General features: G+C 43.8%; 1 protein-coding gene and 1 non-coding gene across 2 annotated transcripts in view; both read left to right on the plus strand.

Annotated features, from left to right (window-relative positions):
• Clnk (cytokine dependent hematopoietic cell linker) overlaps positions 1 to 20394 on the plus strand; it is a 159107-nt gene that overhangs the window by 63507 nt on the left and 75206 nt on the right. The window contains exon 3 of the mRNA XM_047566051.1: positions 14009 to 14080. Coding sequence (XP_047422007.1) covers positions 14009 to 14080 — 72 coding nt within the window. The remainder of the gene's footprint in view (positions 1 to 14008; positions 14081 to 20394) is intronic.
• Positions 9562 to 9635, plus strand: Trnaa-ugc (transfer RNA alanine (anticodon UGC)). The gene has a single exon. It is a non-coding gene; the product is annotated as a tRNA-Ala (tRNA).

Genomic DNA, 20394 nt, shown 5'->3' on the forward strand with positions numbered 1-20394 from the left:
AGACAGAGAGACACACCGGACCGGTCTGGAAGGGTTGAGAGCTCAGAAGTGTGGGTCCTCCAGGAGCTGGGATGGCCACGCTCCAGGCTCTTGGATGTGTTCTCGTTCACCAGCCAGGAAGCTCTCTGAACGCAGTTCTTTGGGGGTTTTATTGAGGCTTCCTTATGTAGGCAGAATGGACTAAAGCATTGGTCATTTGTAGCTGTTCTCCTCAGCTGGGGTTGAGGCTGTGAGTTCCAACCCTCTAATCCTGTGGTGGTTTCCTTGGCAACCAGCCCCACCCACCCAGTGGTTATCTAGGAACTTTGCAAAAGCCACTTTATTAACACACATTCAGTGTGGCCAAAAGGGGCTCATTATGAATAACAAAGGACACCTTGCCTTCTACCTTTTTCACTCAGATCTGCTCTGGAACTGTGTGAGGAGCCCAAGTCCAAAAAGTCAAATATTTTAACGAAAGATCCTCATATTGCTCCAGTCTCTCAGGAAATTACAAAGGAATATAGCTCTGAGCCAGGAACTGTGGACAAAACCAAATATGTATTTCACAGGATCACAAATAATAGGACATTGACGGGAAGTCACTTCCATGACTACAGAACATAAGACAGTGTTCTTCCTCTTGCCTTCTTGGTGACATGAGCTTATGGGGGAAGCCACCATGTCAGGAAGGCCCACCTGGCCAGGAACGGAGGGCAGCCTCCAAAGGGTATCCAACAAGGAAACGACCCTCCAACCCAACAGGTCAAAAGAAAGTTCTTCCTGTCACAAGCACCATGCTCAGAGGCAGGCCCTTCCTACAGGAGCTTTGAGATGAGAATCCAAAACTAGCGGGCACCTTAATGGCAGCCTCACAGGAGACCCTGAAGCAAAGAAGCCCACTAGGATGTGCCTGGAGCCCCCACCGGACCTGCAAAAACCAAAATCATAACTACAGATTGTTTGAGCTCTACATTTTTGGTACCATTGTTATGTAGCAATGAATGACAGACATGGTATGTGCAGTTTTTAAGAATGAAACAAAAGATACTGTAACATCTGTAAGAGAGTAATCTAGCAGTGTGTCCTTTCCTTCTGAAGGCAGGATAACAGAAACTACACACACAGAAGCCAGTGCAACAGCACCAGGTTCTGCAAAAAGAAAAGCTTCATTGTCAAGTCCACCAGACTGAGGAGTTGGGGCAGCGACGGGGATTTCAGGAAGGGAGACAGGAGAAGCTGATTACTGATTGGATAGTGACAGGGGATGAGGGATCTTAGGGCTCTAATGGGTCATCTGCCTCTTCAAGAACAACATATATTGTTTGGTGGGGTTGTAGGGGATGGTTATCCTGCTCTGAGAGGGGAATTTTGAGCTCATGGCATCAAAAGGTCATTGACTGCAAGAGCTGGCTCCTGCACATGTCCATTCTCAAAAAGACAGTTTCAAACTGTCCTTGAGTGGACTTTGGTGGCTCTTCCTGAAAGACAACTAAGCACTATGTTACGTAAGAGGTCTATGACCCGAGGTCTCCAGACATAGTGATTTCATCCATGGGAGAATTGACAAATTGTATAAGGGAGAAAGAAAAAATCCTTGTGGATTTTTAAGGAAAAAAAAAATCACATTGATTTCATAAGGCAGTAGGAAGTCTCATGGTTGTATGAAGGAGAAGGAACTCTCATGGATGCCCAAGGTAAGTTCAAGGTGATGCTAGAATAAAGGAAAAGTAACAGGTGGCAGCGCAATGTCCTGCTGACGAGGCTGGGCCCATCCTGGGATCACAGGTTTATAGGCGCTGGTACTGCTCCCTGCTGAGAAGAATGGTCCTCCTGTGCTGGATGACCTGGGCCATTGTCCTGGCTTTCATCTCTCTGAGGGTGGGGACAAGCAGATGCTGTATGCATGAGAAGGAGGAGGCATGTCTCATACAGAAATGCTTTAGGGCTTCACAGTGGACTTGATGATGACTTAGAGGACGCAGCAGAGCAAAGACAACAGCAATGGTTTCAAAGACCTCACTAGGGATGAACATCTTACACCCAGAAATGGAGGGACAAAGCTTGACCTGGCCAAAGGGATCTCATTGCATGGAAAGACGTGTCCTGCTCTCGACTGTAAGCTGTGCAGAATTGGGCTGGAGCACTCAAAGCCTTCAGCAAACCCTGGAAGGAAATTCTAAAGTTACGCAATGATAGAGCCTTTGAAGCTTATGGAGTATTAGATTAGATCATGAGGCTAAAGTTCCTGCTGAAAAAGGACACGTTGGAATACATTATTCTTAAAAAATATTGAGTCATTCACTAACAACGATACAGCCACTGCATTTGGAGAAAGTCAGATCCTCATGGAATGACCAACCAGAGACCCAAGGCCCCAAGAGGAAGGCAGGTGGAAGGAAGAGCAGAATGATTCAAGAGTTCCATTTTTCACTGGACCTAGGAAGTCTACATTGGCAGTAGGTCTTGGGCTTCTTTGATGTTTCTTGGTCTCCTTATGCTAAAAAGCGCTCTGTTGTTATCCCCTGCTATACAGGACAATAAAAGCTTGCTGTGCACCTCCCCTCTCCAAAAAAAAAGAGGAAGAAAAAAAAAAAAGAAGAAACAACTTTGTGGTCAAATTAGATAATAACTCCAGAACTGCAGATTGGCATCCCTGAAATTGAGTAACACACGCTTTGACCTGGTGGAAATACGCCGTCGACTGTCCTTGATGCTGCTGGTAGCCCCCTCTGGCATTTAGGCAAAGAATTGGGCCCTAGATAATACGTATGATCACTCATGTGCGATGGACACGGGAGGAAAGTGCTTAACTCCGCCCTTCCCCACTGGGAACTGGGAACAAGACAAATGGAGTGACTTGCTTAGTTGTCAGGACTGCATTCAAATGGAAACCGGGCACCAGAGTTTGCCATCCCACGTCGCCTGCTTGTCCATTCCTTGTCAGGGGTCATCCACCCTCTGGATAACTCCTGCCCTTGGCCATATTCTTCCTTCCTCCTTGGGTTCTTTCTGCTCTTCTAAAAACTACAGCCCCTGCTCCCCTTTCTTTGGGTCCACAGGCTCACTAAATACAGGGGTCAGAACCCAACCTGTCTTGTCCCAGGTGCTGTGAGTCTCCACCCAGGTCTCCTCCTCGGCCTTCTTTGGGAATCCAGCTGGGCACTCACAGCCACTGACTGGCCCACCTTGGGTCCACAGCGCAGGTCCTCCCACCCCAACACAGGACAGGCTTCCAGGGCATAATTCTCAGTCTCTGAGATGTCCATGGTTGTGACTGTATCAACAGGAAGCCCAGCTTCTGCCCTGCCCACTGCTAGCCCTGCACAGGGTAGACCCCTGCAGCCTCCCTAATACCTGTGCCTATCTGCCTCAGAGTCTCTCTCAGGAGCCCAACCTGAGACAGCTCCTGAAGAGACAGAGCAGGAGCTGAGCATGAGAGGAAGCCCTAGAGGGTTGGGGACAGGAGAGGACCAGCCCCACCAGGTTGCTGTGAGGATTAGATGAATTAATATGCATGAAATGCCCAAGAGTGACCAGTGAGTCCTAAGTCTTATAGAGTGTTTGGCTGTTCTAATTATCATTCCAATTATAATGTTATACATCGTTATTATGCATGATCTCAGAGTCCAAAAAAATCCATCTCTACAAGTCCTTGAAAGAGAATTAGGACTTCAGAGCAATGTGTGCAACATCTCAGACACTGGCAAGCTCACGCTGAATGTCTAGAACGAGAAGTGTCTTGAAGTATTGGAGGTCCATTGAGGAAAGTGTGGAGTCACAGCAGAAGTGGTTTTCATTCCCGTGCATCTGCCAGGGGTGTAGCTGGGGGCATCCCACTATGAGGGTGAGATGGAACGAAAGGACTAGGCTGGACTAAGGTATCTTCCATTTGCGGAGTAGGCTGCTCCCTCCTTATGGGTCACCCCTTCTCACCAAGTCACCTGTCTGCAAATATCTATACTTCCTCAATCCCAAACCAGCGTCACCACCCAGAAGCCCTCCTTGACGTCTCTTCCATCTCAGGATTTTTTTTTGATTCACTGTATACAAATTGGGTACAATTTTCATTTCTCTGATTATACACAAAGTAGAATCAGGCCATTTGTGTAATCATACATGTACATAGGGTAATATTGCTTGTCTCATTCTATTATCTTTCCTTCCCCCCACCCCTCATTTTCCTCCATACAATCCATCCTTCCCCATTCTTGCCTCCCCACCCCCCAATTATGTATCATCATCCACTTATCAGAGAAATCATTCAGCCTTTGGTTTTCTGGGATTGGCTTATTTCATTTAGCATGATATTCTCCAACTCCATTCATTTAACTGCAAATGTCATCATTTTATTCTTCTTTATGACTGGATAACTTTCCATTGTATGGATATACCACAGTTTCTTTATCCATTCATCTATTGAATGGCGTTTAGGTTGGTTCCACAATTTAGCTATTGTGAAATGAACTGCTATAAATATTGATGTGGCTGCATCACTGTAGTATGCTGATTTTAAGTCCTTTGGGTGTAGGCCAAGGAGTGGGATAGCTGGGTCAAATGGTGGGTCCATTCCAAGTTTTCTAAGGAATCTCCATACAACTTTCCAAAGTGGTTGCACCAATTTGCAACTCCACCAGCAATGTATGAGTATACCTTTTTCCCCACATCCTCTCCAACACCTAATGTTGCTTGTATTCTTGATAATAGTCATTCTAATTGGGGTGAGATGAAATCTTAGGGTAGTTTTGATTTGCATTTCTCTTATTACTAGAGATGTTGAACATATTTTCATATATTTGTTGATTGCTTGCAGATTCTGTGAAGTGTCTGCTAATCTTCTTAGCACATTGGGTTATTTGATTGGGTTATTTGTATTCTTGGTGTAAAGTTTTTTGAGTTCTTTATAAATTCTGGAGATTAGTGCTCTATCTGAAGTATGTGTGGCAAAGATTTTCTCCCACTCTGTAGGCTCTCTCTTCACATTGTTGATTGTATCCTTTGCTGAGAAAAATCTTTTCAGTTTGAATCTATCCCATTTATTGATTTCTGCTTTTATTTCTTATGCTTTGGGAGTCATGTTAAGGAAGTCTGTTCCTAAGCCAACATGATGAAGATTTGGACCTACTTTTTCTTCTATTAGGTGCAGGATCTCTGACCTAATTCCTAGATCCTTGATCCATTGTGAGTTGAGTTTTGTGCAGGGTGAGAGGTAGGGGTTTAGTTTCATTCTGTTGCATGTGGATTTCCAGTTTTCCCAGCACCATTTGTTGAAGAGGCTATCTTTTCTCCATTGTATGTTTTTGGCACTTTGTCTAGTGTGAGATAACCGTATTTATGTGGGTTTGTCTCTGTGTCCTCTATTCTGTACCATTGGTCTACCTGCCTATTTTGGTGCTGATACCATGTGGTTTTTGTTACTATTGCTCTGTAGTATAGTTGAAGTTCTGGTATTGTGATATCTCCTGCTTCACTCTTCCTGCCCAGGATTGCTTTGGCTATTCTGGGTCTCTTATTCTTCCAAATGAATTTCTTGATTGCTTTCTCTATTTCTGTAAGATACATCATTGGGATTTTAATTGGAATTGCATTGAATCTGTATAGCACTTTTGGTAGTATGGCCATTTTGACAATATTAATTCTGCCTATCCAAGAACATGGGAGATCTTTCCATCTTCTAAGGTTTTCTTTAATTTCTTTCTTTAGTGTTCTGCTTTTCATTGTAGAGGACTTTCATCTCTTTTGTTAGATTTTTTTTTCTTTTAAGGCTATTATGAATAAGGTAGTTTTCCTAATTTCTCTTTCAGAGGATTCATCACTTATGAATAAAAATACATTAGATTTATATGTGTTGATTCTATATCCTGCTATTTTGCTGAATTTATTTATGAGTTCTAGAAGTTTTCTGGCAGAATTTTTGGCTCCTCTAAATATAGAATCATGTCATCAGCACATAGGGATAGTTTGAGTTCTTCTTTTTCTATTCATATCCCTTTAATTTCTTTGGTCTGTCTGATTGCTCTGGTTAGAGTTTCAAGGATGATATTGAATAGAAGTGGTAAAAGAGGGCATCCCTGCCTTGTTCCAAATATTAGGGGGAATGCTTTCACTTTTTCTCCATTTAGAATGATGTCAGCCTTGGGCTTAGCATAGATAGCCTTTACAATGTTGAGGTATGTTCGTATTATCCCTATTTTTTCTAGTGTTTTGAGCATGAAAGGGTGCTGTATTTTATCAAATGCTTTTTCTTCATCTATTGAAATAACTATATAATTCTTAACTTTAATTCTGTTGATGTGGTAAATTACATTTATTGATTTCTGGATGTTGAACCAGCCTTGCATCCCTAGGATGAAACCCACTTCATCATAGTACACTATCTTTTTAATATGTTTTTGTATGTGATTTGCTAAAATTTTGTTAAGAATTTTTGCATCAATGTTCATTACAGATGTTGGTCTGAATTTTTTTCCTCCATGTGTCTTTGTCTGGTTTTGGTATCAGGATGCTACTAGCTTCATAGAATGAATTTGGAAGGGTTCCCTCCTTTTCTATTTCATGGAATACTTTCAGGCGTATTGGAATGAGTTCTTTGAATGTCTTGTAGAACTCAGCTGAGAATCCATCTGGTCCCAGACTTTTCTTTGTTGATAGGCTTTTTAAGGCTTCTTCTATTTCATTGCTTGAAATTGATCTGTTTGAATTGTGTATGTCCTCCAGATTCTGTTTGGGAGGATCATATGTATCTAGAAACCTGTCAATGACTTTGAGATTTTCTATTTTGTTGGAGTATAGATTTTCAAAATAGCTTCTAATTGTGTTTTGTATTTCAACTGTGTCTTTCAGCATGACTTTTAGTAATTTGAGTTTTCCCTCCCCTTCTCTTCATTAGTGTGGCTAAGGATTGATCGATTTTGTTTACTTCTTCAAAGAACCAAATTTTTGTTTTGTCAATTTTTTGAATTGTTTCTTTTGTTTCAATTTCATTGATTTCAGCTCTGATTTTAATTATTTCCTATCTTCTACTACTTTTGTTGTTGATCTGTTCTTCTTTTTCTAGGACTTTGAATTGTAACATTAGGTTGTTTATTTGTTTACTTTTTCATCTTTTATTAAATGTGCTCCAGGCAATAAATTTTCCTCTTAGTACTGCTTTCACAGCATTCCATAGATTTTGGTGTGTTGTATCATTGTTCTCATTTACCCCTAAGAATTTTTTTATCTCCTCCCTGATGTCTTCTACTATCCATGCATCATTCAATAGCATATTATTTAGTCTCCAGGTGTTGGAGTATTTTCTGGTTTTTATTTTATCATTGATTTCTATTTTCTTCCATTATGATATGACAGAATACAAGGTAGTATCTCTATTTTTTTGTATTTGCTAAGAGTAGCTTTGTGGTATATCATATGGTCTATTTTAGAGAAGGATCTATGTGCTGCTCAGAAGAAAGTATATTTGCTCATTGATGGATGGAATATTCTGTCTGTTAAGTCTAAATTATTGATTGTGTTATTGAGATCTATGGTTTCTTTGTTCAATTTTTGCTTGGAAGATCTATCCAATGATGAGAGATATGTGTTAAAGTCACCCAGTATTATTGTGTTGTGGTCTATTTGGTTCCTGAAATTGAGAAGGGTTTGTTTGACATACATGTATGTGCCATTGTTTGGGGCATAAATATTTATGATTCTCATGTCTTGCTGATTTATGGTTCCCTTAAGCAGTATGAAATGCCCTTCTTTATCCCTTCTGACTAACTCTGGTTTGAAGTTTGCTTTATCTGATATGAGGATGGAAACCCCTGCTTTCTCACTGAGTCTGCGTGTATGTTTTTTCCCATCATTTCCCCCTTAGGCTGTGGGTATCTTTTTCTGAGATGAGTCTCTTGAAGGCAGCAGATTGTTGGGTCTTTCTTTTTAACCCAATCTGCCAGTCTATGTCTTTTGATTGATGACTTTAATCCTTAAAATTCAGGACTATTATTGAGATATGACTTGTATTCCCAGTCATTTTGACTTATTTTTGGTTTTTAACTTAACTTTGTTTCTCCTTTAATTGACTTTTCCTTTGCTGACTTACATTGCTGTTTTTCATTTCTTCCTGATGGAATATTTTGCTGAGAATGTTCTGTAGTGCAGGTTTTCTATTTGTAAATTCTTTTAACTTTTGTTTATCATGGAAGGATTTTACTTCATTATCAAATCTGAAGGTAAGTTTTGCTGGGTATAACATTCTTGGTTGGCATCCATTTTCGTTCAGATCTTAAAATATGTTGTTCCAGGCCCTTCTAGCTTTGATGGTCTAGGCTGAGAAATCTGCTGATATCCATATTGGTTTCCCCCTTGTGTAATTTGATGCTTTTCTCTCACAGCCTCTAAATTTCTATCTTTAGTTTGTAAGTTAGGTATTTTCATTATAATGTGCCTTGGTGTGGATTTGTTGTAATTTTGTATATTTGGTGTCCTGTAAGCTTCTTGTATTTTATTTTCCATTCATTCTTCAGATTTGGGAAATTTTCTGATATTATTTCATTGAGAAGATTCATTCCTTTGGTCCTTATCTCTGTGCCTTCCTCAATCCCAATAATTCTTAAATTCAGTCTTTTCATAATAGCCCATAATTCTTGGAGGTTCTGTTCATAATTTTTTACCATCTTTTCTGTTTGGTCAACTTTGTTTTAAAGATTAAATATTTTGTCTTCATTGTCTGAGTTTCTGTCTTCCAAGTGATCTAGTCAGTTGGTGATGCTTTCTTTTGAGTTTTTAATTTGGTTTATTGTTTCCTTCATTTCAAGGATTTCTGTTTGTTTGTTTTCTTCAGAATTGTTATTTCTTTATTGAAATGATCTTTTGATTCTTGCAATTGCTCTTTTAACTGTTTATTGGTGAGATCATTCATTGCCCGCTTTTGCTTTCTTATCTCATCCTTTGCTTCTAGGATCGTTTTAATTATGTACACTCTGAACTCCCTTTTTGACATTCCTTCTACCATGCTGTCATTGGTTTTTATTGATAAAGCATCTAGGTTTGTTTGGGACACTTTCTTCCCATGTTTTCTCATGTGGTTCATTTATCTTCCCCTCTAGCAGCGAGAATCTGAGGTACTGCAATCTTTCCCCTATAGGCTTATAGTGTCCCTACAGATTTCCAATACCTCACTTTAAAGTGGGAGATCAATATTAGCAGCACACAATACAAACAATATGCATCCATAACCCAAATAGTCCCTATTAAGATATTAACAGTATTGTCTTAATAAACAGAAATGATGAGTTCAATTATTATCTACAGCATAAACAATAGGTTTGCAATAAGGTTCACAATTTCTAATAGTGGACAAAGAAGATGGGGAGAAGTGTAGGACATAATGTTAATGAGATAAGAAGTGAGTTTATAGAGGTACTAAGTCACTGGAATAGTGAAAGCAGAATCAAAAGAAATTGGTTGTTAGCATGAGAAAAGGGAAAAAGAGTCTCCAAGGAAACAGATAGATAAGAGGAAAATAGAGAGCGTGAGAAAAATAAAAAAAGAAAAGTAGGAATAATAGTAAAAATACTACTATTAAAAAAAAATTCTAGGGGCTGGGGATGTAGCTCAGTTGGTAGAGCACTTGCCTTGCAAGCACAAGGCCCTGGGTTCAATCCCCAGCACCACAAAAAAAAAAAAAAAAAAAAATTTTTACAATAAAACTATACTGTACTGTTCAAACCTCCTAGTCTTCAGTAGCCTGATGCCTGAGAGGTACTTGATAATGCAGTGTCCCAAGAAGGGAGCTGCCCCACTAGGGATGGTGGCCTCCAGGTTGGGAATAATCCATGATAGTGGGCAGAGGCGACCCCATGTGTTGGTAGGTGTTCAGCCACAGCCCAGGCACTAGACCGCGCAGGCCCTAGACCAGCTGGGCCAGGGCACATTGCTGGAGTTCCCATCTCAGGATTTGACGGGCTTCTCCCTTTCTTCTTCAAGCCCGTGTACATTCACCATGGCATGCATGGCATAGCTCAGGCTTGGATGTGAATCTGATTCATTCTTTTCCCTGGGGACAGATTAGGTGGTCAGCATATTATTTCCGCAGGTCTGCCCTAACATGCTACCACAAACTGGGTGACTCTAAACACAGTTTCAGAGACCAGATGTCTGAAAGCAAAGTAGCAGTTAAGCCCTGCTCCCTCCAAAAGCTCTAAGAATGTGGGTCTTTCCTTGCCTCCTCTAGCTCTGGGTGGCTCCAAGTGTCACCTGGCTTGTGGTAGTTTTGCCCCAATTTCTGCCTCTTTCTTCACATGGATCCTTACATGACCTTCTTTCTCAGGTTTCCTCCTCCTTTCTTCTCTGAGAACACATGCCAGGAATTTAGGACCCACTTTAGTCCAGGATGATCTCATCTCAATAGTCTTTGCTTAGCTACATCTTCAAAGACTCTTTTTCCAAGTAAGGTCACATGCACAGGTCCCAGGTGGACACATACTTTGGTGCCCACCACCACTCCGTCCACTGCAGTAGGTGGTTTTTGATTCTGCTACACAGAACTGGCTTCTGTTGGGTCCATCTAACAGGTAATGCAGGCTTGCAGAGGTCAGTTCCAGAAGGAATATAGGGAAGGGATGAAAGAGGAAGAGGAGTGAAGGAGGACTAGGTGAATCCTTCCGACTGACCATGCAGGAGGAAGGTGGAAAAGGGCGTCACAGTTGGTTGACAAGCATGGAAACTCAAGTTCTGTGAGGGCAGTCAGGAAGAGAAGCCGGACCACAGGGGCCTGTGCTATTTTAGCAGAATGTGAAGTGAGTGCAGGATGATTCATTGGCTGAGCCACCAACTCTGGGCCTCAGTTTCCCCACAAGCCTGTGGCACCTGCAGCTCACGTGGAATGTGCAGAGTTCTCTGTGCAAGGACTCCACACACTTAAGTAGGCACGTGGTTCACTATTGCATATGAACCCAGACTGGCACATCAGTTATCTACTTACCTATGTATCTATTAATTACCTTACAAACAGTCCCAAGAGCATGCTGGGTAGGTAGCCAGTTCTGTGAAAGAAAAGGATGCCCCAGATATGCTGCCTGCCAAGAGGACCAACCCCAGGGGAGAGGAACACACAGGCGCGTACAGGGCAATATGATAAAGTGAGCTTGTTTTCTTTATTGCCTGTCTCCCCATCTACAACAGCAGCTCCATGCAGCAGGCTTCCTCTCTCTTCCATAATTGCAATTACTGAATCCCATTGTTAAGCACCCTGCCTAGGACAGAATGGGACCAGTAGCTATTGGTTGAGTCAATGAATGAATGGGTTCTTGAACAAATGAATGAAGGAAGGAAGACAGTAGCATGCAAAAGGACTACAGGTACTTGCAGAGAAAGCAGTAGAGGAGAACTCAGAGAGAAGATGCCCTTGAACTTGACCCTGAAGAATGGAAAGTATTTTGACAGATCCAGAGGAGGCATAAAGAATAATCCGATCAATGATATAGAAGCATCAAAAATACCCATAAATAAAATATGGCTCAGAAGCCACAGCATGGGACCCTGGCAGGAAGGACAGCCAGAAATCAGAGCATGATAACAGAAATGGAATTCAAGGCCCCATGGAGAAGCAATCTTGGCTACTATGGTAAAACATTTGAATTTTATCCTGCAGGAATGGAGAACCAGGGAGCACTTTCAAGGAAAGTGACTAGTTGGTATCCTGGTACTTAGAAAAGTTGTTCTTGAGGCAGTTTGGTGGATGAAATGGAGCCTAGGAGGCCAGGAAAGCAGGTAGGGAGAGGAAACTCCAGGCCAGGTGGGATATGCTGAAAGCCCAAGAAAGACTGAGGCTGACTTATGGGGTGAAGAGGGAGGGACACAATCGAGGGGCATTTATGAATCCAAGTGTTAGGATCTGCTATCAAAATTAGCAAGACGGCAATGATAGAGGAGGAGGAAAGGGGAGGCCCAAGATTAAAGCCCAGGCTGCTGATTTGGAAGTTAAACAGTGAGCAGTGGAGTCTCATCCCAGAAAGAAGACCCAGGACTGCAGGATATCAGTAAGAAAGACCCAGAAAACAGAAGAATATCCATGTCCGAACATAGACATGAAGTCAAGGTGTGTAAGTGCAAAAGGACGGATTCAGAGAAGCCTTTATTCCTTCGCGGACTCGGGCGCCGTTGGGGCCCACTTTCCAGATGGGAAAATGGCCCTCAGTTACAGAGGGGATTTGGGTTTTATAGGGCACAATGATGTAATCATTGGGAGCTGTGTATATGCAGTTTTGACAGTCAGGGTCTAGTTGAACAGGTTAAAACTTTAACTTAGGAGGGTGGTTTTAAGAAGGTTGAAACTCAGTGTTATCTGGGGAGATAAGAGTCCAGATCCCAGGGATGGGTACTCAAATCTTGCCCATTGGTATTTGCTGTGCTTCTGTTCAGGGCTAATTAGCTATGGGGGAAGGTCATGGTTTAGGGCCCAGCATTCAGTATCCGCCCCTTTCCCCAGGACCCTTTGTTCCTTGACTAGTTTCCCCTCCCTCCTCCTGAGCCGCACTCTCCATTTTCTTCGGAGAGCTGTCTTTTAGGAATAGTATTTTCCACAACCCTTCAAAGGTGCACATATAGATTTATGAAACAGTTTGCCCAGATTGGAAAAGAACAGTAAACAAAAAAGAAATATGGGAAATGATAGAACAATGAAATCATTTTGAAGCAATTAAAAAACAAAAACAATGAAAAGCAGCAATGAAATCACAAAACTATGCCATTATTTTCTAGAAGATCAATTTACAGAAAGACAGCTCAGTGGATTTTTTTATTTACCATGTTATATCCCATGGGCCCCACAAGAAAAGTCAGTTGGAGAGGGGACCTCAAGTTATCAGGAGGTTTGTCCTGGACTCCTGGACGCATTCCAGGTGTTCTGGAAGGCTCCCTGTGGCCAGGCACACTCCCAGCCCCCTCCCCAGGCTTATCTGCGCTTCTCTGCTCCCTCCGAGGCTCAGTTCCTGGTCTTGTCAGATGCAAATGCAAACCACAAGTTAAAACAAAAGTGAAATTAAAACTCAGCCAAGGACCACAGAGGAGTCCTCTGAAAGGCCAGCAAGTTTCCTGGGGAAGTACCCCTGAGCTGAGGTCCAAGACCAGATAATCAGAAAAAGGAAGACAATGGGCATCCCAGAAAGGGAACACCGGACCTGAGAGAGCCCTGTGGGAGGGATCCAGGGGCAGTCCAGGGCCTAAGAGGCAAGACCCACCCGGGGAGAGAAGGAGAGATGAGGTAAGACCACCTCATGGGCTCCTGTTCCAGAAACTTTTGTTTATGGAGGAAAAAGTCACCAGAAAGTGTTTGATAAAGCTGATGGAATGTGTACAAAAGGAAAGAAAGTACGTCGAACTGGGCTAATTAAATGAACTAGGGATGCATAACAATGAGGGTTTATGATAGTGAATGCATTTAATGAATTTTAACAAATTACTTCAATTTGAAATGATTTCATTTCCTCATGGAAAGTACCTAAATTACATGGGAGTTCCATAAAGATTACTCGGGTCAGAGTGGCTCTTCCTTGGGGTCTGTCTTCCCATGGGATGTTTACTAGATTTTTATCCAATTCAACTAGTAGAGGGAACCATCTAGAATGTGCTGGCCACTGGCTCGTAGTTGACATCCTCGCGATGTCATAGCAGTCTCTGGTCAACCGCATGGCAGAGTACGATGCACTTGGTGTTTTGCATGAGTCGGTCTGAGGCTCTTGGAGCTTAGGACGATGCCAAGGTGGCTCTGTTGATGAGGGAGAGGCAGCAGCTCCCCATCCCACAATACCCTCCCCCCGAAAGTAATGCTCTTACATTTTCACAAAAGTGTTTTTAAGTAATTAAATTACTTAGAACATGAACTTTTTTAACCCCAATGGAAATGCAAAAAGAGATTCAGAATCGTGTGTAAGACATTAATTACTTAATCTGACTGGCTGGGTTTTTTTCTATGAATGAATGCACTTAATTAATTTTTCCCTTAGCTTCTTGCTATCTCCTGGCTATAATCTATTTTCTTTCATCCCAGGGGCAGTAAAAGGACAACAAAAGAAGTATCCAGTGATTTGAAATTCCAGAACTCCACTCTGCCAAAACTCAGGTCAGAATATTTACTTGTTTATTGATAGAGAAATGAAAATTTTTATTCAGTGGCAAATAAACTGGCCATCGTATGCACAGATTCACACAGAAAATGTTCACGTGACTGAGTTACAGCTCTGGTAGTGAGCTCACAGGGACCGAAGAAGAGACTTGACTGCGTTGAACAGCCAGCAGGACTGGAGCCCAAGAGAGAGCCACTGAGGGGGATCTCTGTCCCTCTGCCAGTGAATGATTAGAGGACGGATCATGCATCCGGCCACAAGTTCACCTCAGGGTCTCACAAGCCAGCAGGCACCAGAGAGCCGCCTGCCTATATCATCAAGTCTCTTTGTCCCTCAGCTCAGAAACACAAGTACTGAGCCGTTATGCCATCAGGACTTGCTGAACTTACTGAAAAAGCAGAGACACAGGACCATGTCCTGCCTCCGAGAGCTCACGGATAGTCCAGCTTCAAGTGTCTATGAAATTACTGGCAAGAGACCAAACGCAGTCAAGTCCAGCTCTGCACTAACCAGCAGACTTCCTGGCTCACAACACAAGGTGGCCCTGCACCCAGCCAGCACTCCCTCACAAGCCCTCCTGGGGTGGTCTTTATTCCCACATTGCCCAGGAGTCTGCATGAGTATGCCCATCCTCCCAACTTGGTTCAGCTCAAGCCCGTCCAGCAAACTTCCTGCAGGGCCTACTCTGTGCCACACACCGTACGCAGTGTTGGGATCCTAAGTCATGCTAGAATAAATATTTTCCCTAAGCAGAGTGAATGAATGCCTGTAAGACAAAATACTTGCATTATTTTTCAAAACCACTTTAAGCAAAGGAAAATTTGTGGCTGTTCTCAGACTTCTTTAATGTTTACATTCAAAACATTTGAATAATGCATTTTAAGTTCATTTTTTCTTATTTCCTGACAAAAGTAAGAGATGGGGAATGGAAGGGTTAGAAGTCTTCCTTCGAAGGGAGAGGGTTGAAGCAATTACATACATCAAAGTAATATTTACAGTTACATTTGAGGGGGAAAAAAAGACAGAGAAGAGAGCAATGCTTTTTTCCAAAGCAAATTATTTCAGAATGTGTCATAGCATGCTCAAGATATATTAAAAAGAGCAACAGATGATGTTTCTGCAACCTGTTCCAAACCATTTATAAACCCAAATTTTAAAAAAAAAAGAAAACCTATACATACAAATTTCGGTACCACTGCATATTTTATAATGGAGGTATTACATGAATATAAATTAGTATTTGAAATATATAAATCAAATCAAAATGTCGAAAGCCGTAGGTTGGGGTCTACTATCCCTTCCCCACAGAAGCAAGAGTGACCAGCACTGGAGCATTCGGGTGACAGGGAGCTGTGGTTGGCAGCCTTGCAGTGCAGAACGAGCCCATTGGACCCAACCGAAATCTCAGCTGACTTGCTTGCTGTGTGGCCTGCGACAGCACCTCATGCACTTTTGAAATGGCATTTTCAAAAGCACAGTCTCTTGTTCATCACCAAATGCCTGAACCTACCACTGCCTGTGTCCGGGGAATAAATCAATGACCACTGAAGCGTGCCTCAAGGTTCTCGAATAGGTTCTCAGTGCAAAAAAAAAGGTCACTGAGTGCTCACTATGTGCTAGGTATTATCTACCAGCTTAGGGTAGCTCTCACTGGATCCTAGCAATCACACTTCACTAGTCTCCCTTCCACGGGAAAGAAAGGCACAGAGGCTAACTAGTTGCAGCATGGTAAGAGGTAGACATGATGATCTTTACTAATAAGGAAACGGCCCTGTTGCTCCGCACCGCTGCCCTCCTGCTGTTAGGCGTGAGTGGCGACTCTCCAGACCCAGGCAGAAGGGCTCAAACACGCACACTTAGCCTCCTGGTGACTTACAAAGTAGGACGCTAAGCTGGGTGCCACGTCCACTCAGAAGATACAGCCCAGGAGACTTTCCAAGAACAGTGTAGGTCATTTCCATGTTTAGTACCCATGACCCATTTCCAGGAGCAAGAGGAGCGTGTCCCAGTGTCCCGTGGTATTTGCCTGACTGAATCCCAGTACTTTAACATTGTGCTGCTTCCCCATGTGTATGGTGACAGATGCATTCTACATGGTGCTTTTGCCAATTGAGTCCACCCTCACCAAATGAATACCTAATAGGCACCAGATGTCACTCTTCCCAATAAGACTCCACAGGTTTGTTTGTTCCCATTCACTGATAGGGAAAAGTACTCTGAAAGAGGTCGCATGTTATGGCCATGGTCACAGAGGTACTGAGTCATGACAGCTGGACTGGAATTCAGAGCTGCCTTCAAATCCAGTGCCACTTCTGCATCCTAGTGATCAAAACCTTCTTATACGTCAGTCAGTGTGTAGTTGGACTCCACATCTGTGGCATCTGTGGCCCTGGATTCAACCCACCACAGATCAAAAACGTTAAAAAACTTAGGTCTGTACTGAGCATGTGCAAACATTGTACTTATTATTCCTGAACAATATGTTGTAACAACTGTTCACATAGCATTTGCATCATATTTGTTTTTATAAGTAATTCAAAGGTGATTTAAAGTAGATGGGAGGATGTGTGTAAGTTATATGCAAATCCAACACCATTTTACACAGGAGACTTGAGCATTCACAGAGTTTCTTTTTCTTTACTTTTTCTTTAATTTTTTATTTGTTTTAATTACTTATAACAGAATGCACTTACACATTTTGAGAAATCATGCGTAAATGGAGTATAATTTCTCATTTTTCGGATTGTACATATTGTAGGATCACATGGGTCATGCAGTCATATATGTACATGAGGTAATAATGTCTGTTTCACTCTACTATCCTTCCTACCCCCATAACCCTTCCCCTCCTTCACTCCCCTCTACCTAATATAAAGTAACTCTATTCTTCCCTAGCCCCCACCCCTCTATTGTGAATTAGCATCCACATATCAGAAAAAACATTCGGCCTTTGCTTTGTTGGGTTTGGCTTATTTTACTTAGCATGATATTCTCCAACTCCATTCATTTATCAGCAAATGCCATAATTTCATTCTTCTTTAAAGCTGAGTAGTTTTCTTGATCCATTCATCTGTTGAAGGACACCTAGGTTGGTTCCATAGTTTAGCTATTGTGAGTTGAACTGCTATAAACATTGATGTGGCTGCATCACTATAGTTTGCTGATTTTAAGTCCTTTGGGTATAAACTGAGGAGTGGGATAACTGGGTCAAGTAGTGGTTCCATTCCAAGTTTTCAGAGGAATCTCCATACTGCTTTCCATAATGGTTGCACCATTTTGCAGTCCCACCAGCAATGCATGAATGTACCTTTTTCCCACATCCTCACCAACATTTATTGTTGCTTGTATTCTTGATAATAGCCATTCCGATTGGAGTGAGATGAAATCTTAGAGTAGTTTTGATTTGCATTTCTCTAATTGCTAGAGATGTTGAACATTTTTTCATGTATCTGTTGATGGATTGTATTTCTTCTGTGAAGTGTCTGTTCAGTTCCTTAGCCCTTTTACTGATTGGGTTATTTGTTTTTCTGGTGTTGAGTTCTTTGTGTTCTTTATGCATCCTAGAGATTAAAGCATTCATGGATTTTGCATGGTGGAGCTGGAACCGATGTCCTGCACATACCAAAGGACATCTGTTTATGTGTGAATTTAGTTTTCCATTCCTAAGGGTCAGTGGTCTGCCCCTGCTGAGACCCCGCTTGCAGGAGAGCTGTGTACATTCCACTCCTGAGAAGCACATCTGTCAACAGCCGCAGTGAGAGTGCTGCCTGTCAGCAGTGGATCAGCAGCAGCAGCATCCCCTGGGAACTTAGAAGTAAAGATTTTCAGACTCCTACCTACGGCCAGAAGCCTGAGTGCGAGAGCCCAGGCAGCAAAATCAGCTGCTCTGTGATCCCGAAGCCCGTCCAGGTTCAGAACCCGCGACAGGAAGATCACTCCCAGGAGGGCAGGCTGCAGGACGAGGCCTCTGGGCCCGACCCTGCTCTGCCCCTTCCCACTGAATGGGAGCAGGACAGAGTGAAGATCTTCAGCTGAGGGCAGGGCAGAGGACCCTGAGTGCCAGAGTGCCTCTCCCTCACATGGACCTCCAGGCCGCCATGCTGAGGCTCGGGAAAAGCAGCGGTGAACCAGACACGGCCCCGGCCATCAGGATGCTCCCCCTTGGGGGCCGCGGGTGTGGAGATGTGAAAGGACAAGACGCGAGCGTGGCAGAACAGAGCCCTGTGGGAACGGAGGGACGCAGGGTGGAGGAGGACGTGAAGGCCGGTCAAGTCCACTCTCCAGCGAGTCGCAGAGCCAGGCTTCCAGCCCCTCTCTTCATTTGCTCTGGGCCTGTCCCCTGTGCCCATCTGGACAGTTCAGTACTAACAGTGTCCTATCCCCCTTGGACCCTTCCCGACTCGTTGCCTCATCGATGGTCAATCTTCCCCTCTGCCACGAGCACCCGCAGCCACGGTCTGTTCCCGGGGAAGAAGGTGCAGGTGGCTGTACTTCCTCAGGGCCCCCAGGGCCAGTCCTCATCCTGAGGAGACAGGCACCCTCTTCCACTCTGTGCACTAGGAGGTCCCCGCCTGGGGCCCTCCAGCCAGGCACACCCAGGAGCCTGATGACACTGCTGCCCCGCTCTCCCCACAGTCTGGCCTTGCCCCACCTGTGCGCTGCTGCTCTGGGACTCTGTAGCACTGAGAGGCCATAAGAAGGACTTCTACCTCTGCCCCCACCACTGGTGGAAGGTGGTGCGTCCCCCTGAAAGATCTGGCCCACAGTAGGCCTCTACGGAAGATGCACGGATCCAGAGCAGTGTCCACCAACTTTCTTCAGACAGTGCACTCGGGGATCCTGTGCTCACTAAACACTTTCTGGAGGGAGAGGAGGGAGAAGGAGAATAAAGGCTTTATGGTGGTGACACACTCGGATGCTGACTACCTGTACCATGTGCAGAGCCTCCTACAGTGCCTGCTGAGTACCAGACACCTAAACAGAAAACAAAGGGCACTTCAACAGGAGGGGTTGGAGGGACAGAAACCAAGTGGGAGGGTCAGAGGGTAGAGGGGTTTGGACGCAGGTTTTGACTGCCCTCTGCAGGAATGTGCCAGCCAAACTAGGCATGGGGACTCATCCGGCTGCTCTTACTTGTCCGCAGCAGGAACCCATCAATACGGTGAATTTTGTTTTCATTTTTAAGTATTTGTTAGGGACGCTGATAGCTTATCTGGAAAAGATTATAGCTCATCAAAACGTCTGTCCTCAAAGAACTTAAAGATCTAACTGGGAAAAGAAAAAATGAAAGTCTACGCAGGTGAGATTAATAATAAATAATCACGTGTGACTCTCCAGCTTTACTAAGCATGTTACTAGAGCAGGAAGTTCAACAGGACCTCAGAAGAGGGAGGAGTCCATGAACTCTGGCAGGACAGGTTTCCAGGAGGAGGGGGCAGGCTGGGCTTCGCCTGGGCAGGAGGGCCTAGGGTGCAAACCGCCACAGCAGTGAGGGGCACCAAGTGCTTTCAGTGTCCTCCCCACGGCTCCTACGGGTGTTTGCATGCCCTAAATATATTTTATAAATTTAGGCTAGATAAAAGAAACATTCTTGGCTTGAAGGTTATATAATGTACACATATATCAAAACATTCATAGTATGTACAATTTTTATGTGTCTATTAAAAAAGATTCTTGAAACTAAGCAGGGATGCCCTTAAGAAAAAACAGACCCATTGATTCACTTATTAAATGTGAGACTCGGCTCCGTTCCACCTGGGGGTGAGTTTCATCCGATCACAGTAGCGTGGGGCTGGGAGATGCTCTCCAGTCTGCCGTCCTAACAAGCAGTGGAACCTCCTCCAGCTTCTCACCGCTCACCCTTCACCCGCTCCTCCGTGCATGGGGGCCACACCCAGGCACGCGTGCTCTGGTCTCCCTCTTAGGAGCAGGAAGTCCAGTGTAGGAAGTCAGAACTCAAGCTGCGCTCTTACAGTTGTCCGCATGTGAGTTCCACGGGACAGATGCCAGGGACCTACCCGGTGACGTGAGGCAAGGCAAGCCCTCCTTCTGGCCCTTTCTCTGGACTACCATAAACCCCATTCTTCCCTCTCCAGTGAGTCCTGTGTGATCCCACATGACCCCCTGAGCTGCGGCTGGGAGCACCCTTTATTCACGTGCCCTGTGACCCTGGGTTGCTAACACAGCCCTCCAGGCTCCCTGTTCTCAGGTCACACTGCCTGTCCAGACCCGAGCCCCAGAGTCCTGATGCAAACTTCCTCCTCTGAGCATGGAGGACACTGGGTCCTTCCACCAGGGAGGAGGGTCTGCA

This window comes from Sciurus carolinensis, chromosome 10 (genome assembly GCF_902686445.1).
Source record: "Sciurus carolinensis chromosome 10, mSciCar1.2, whole genome shotgun sequence".
NCBI lineage: Eukaryota > Metazoa > Chordata > Mammalia > Rodentia > Sciuridae > Sciurus > Sciurus carolinensis.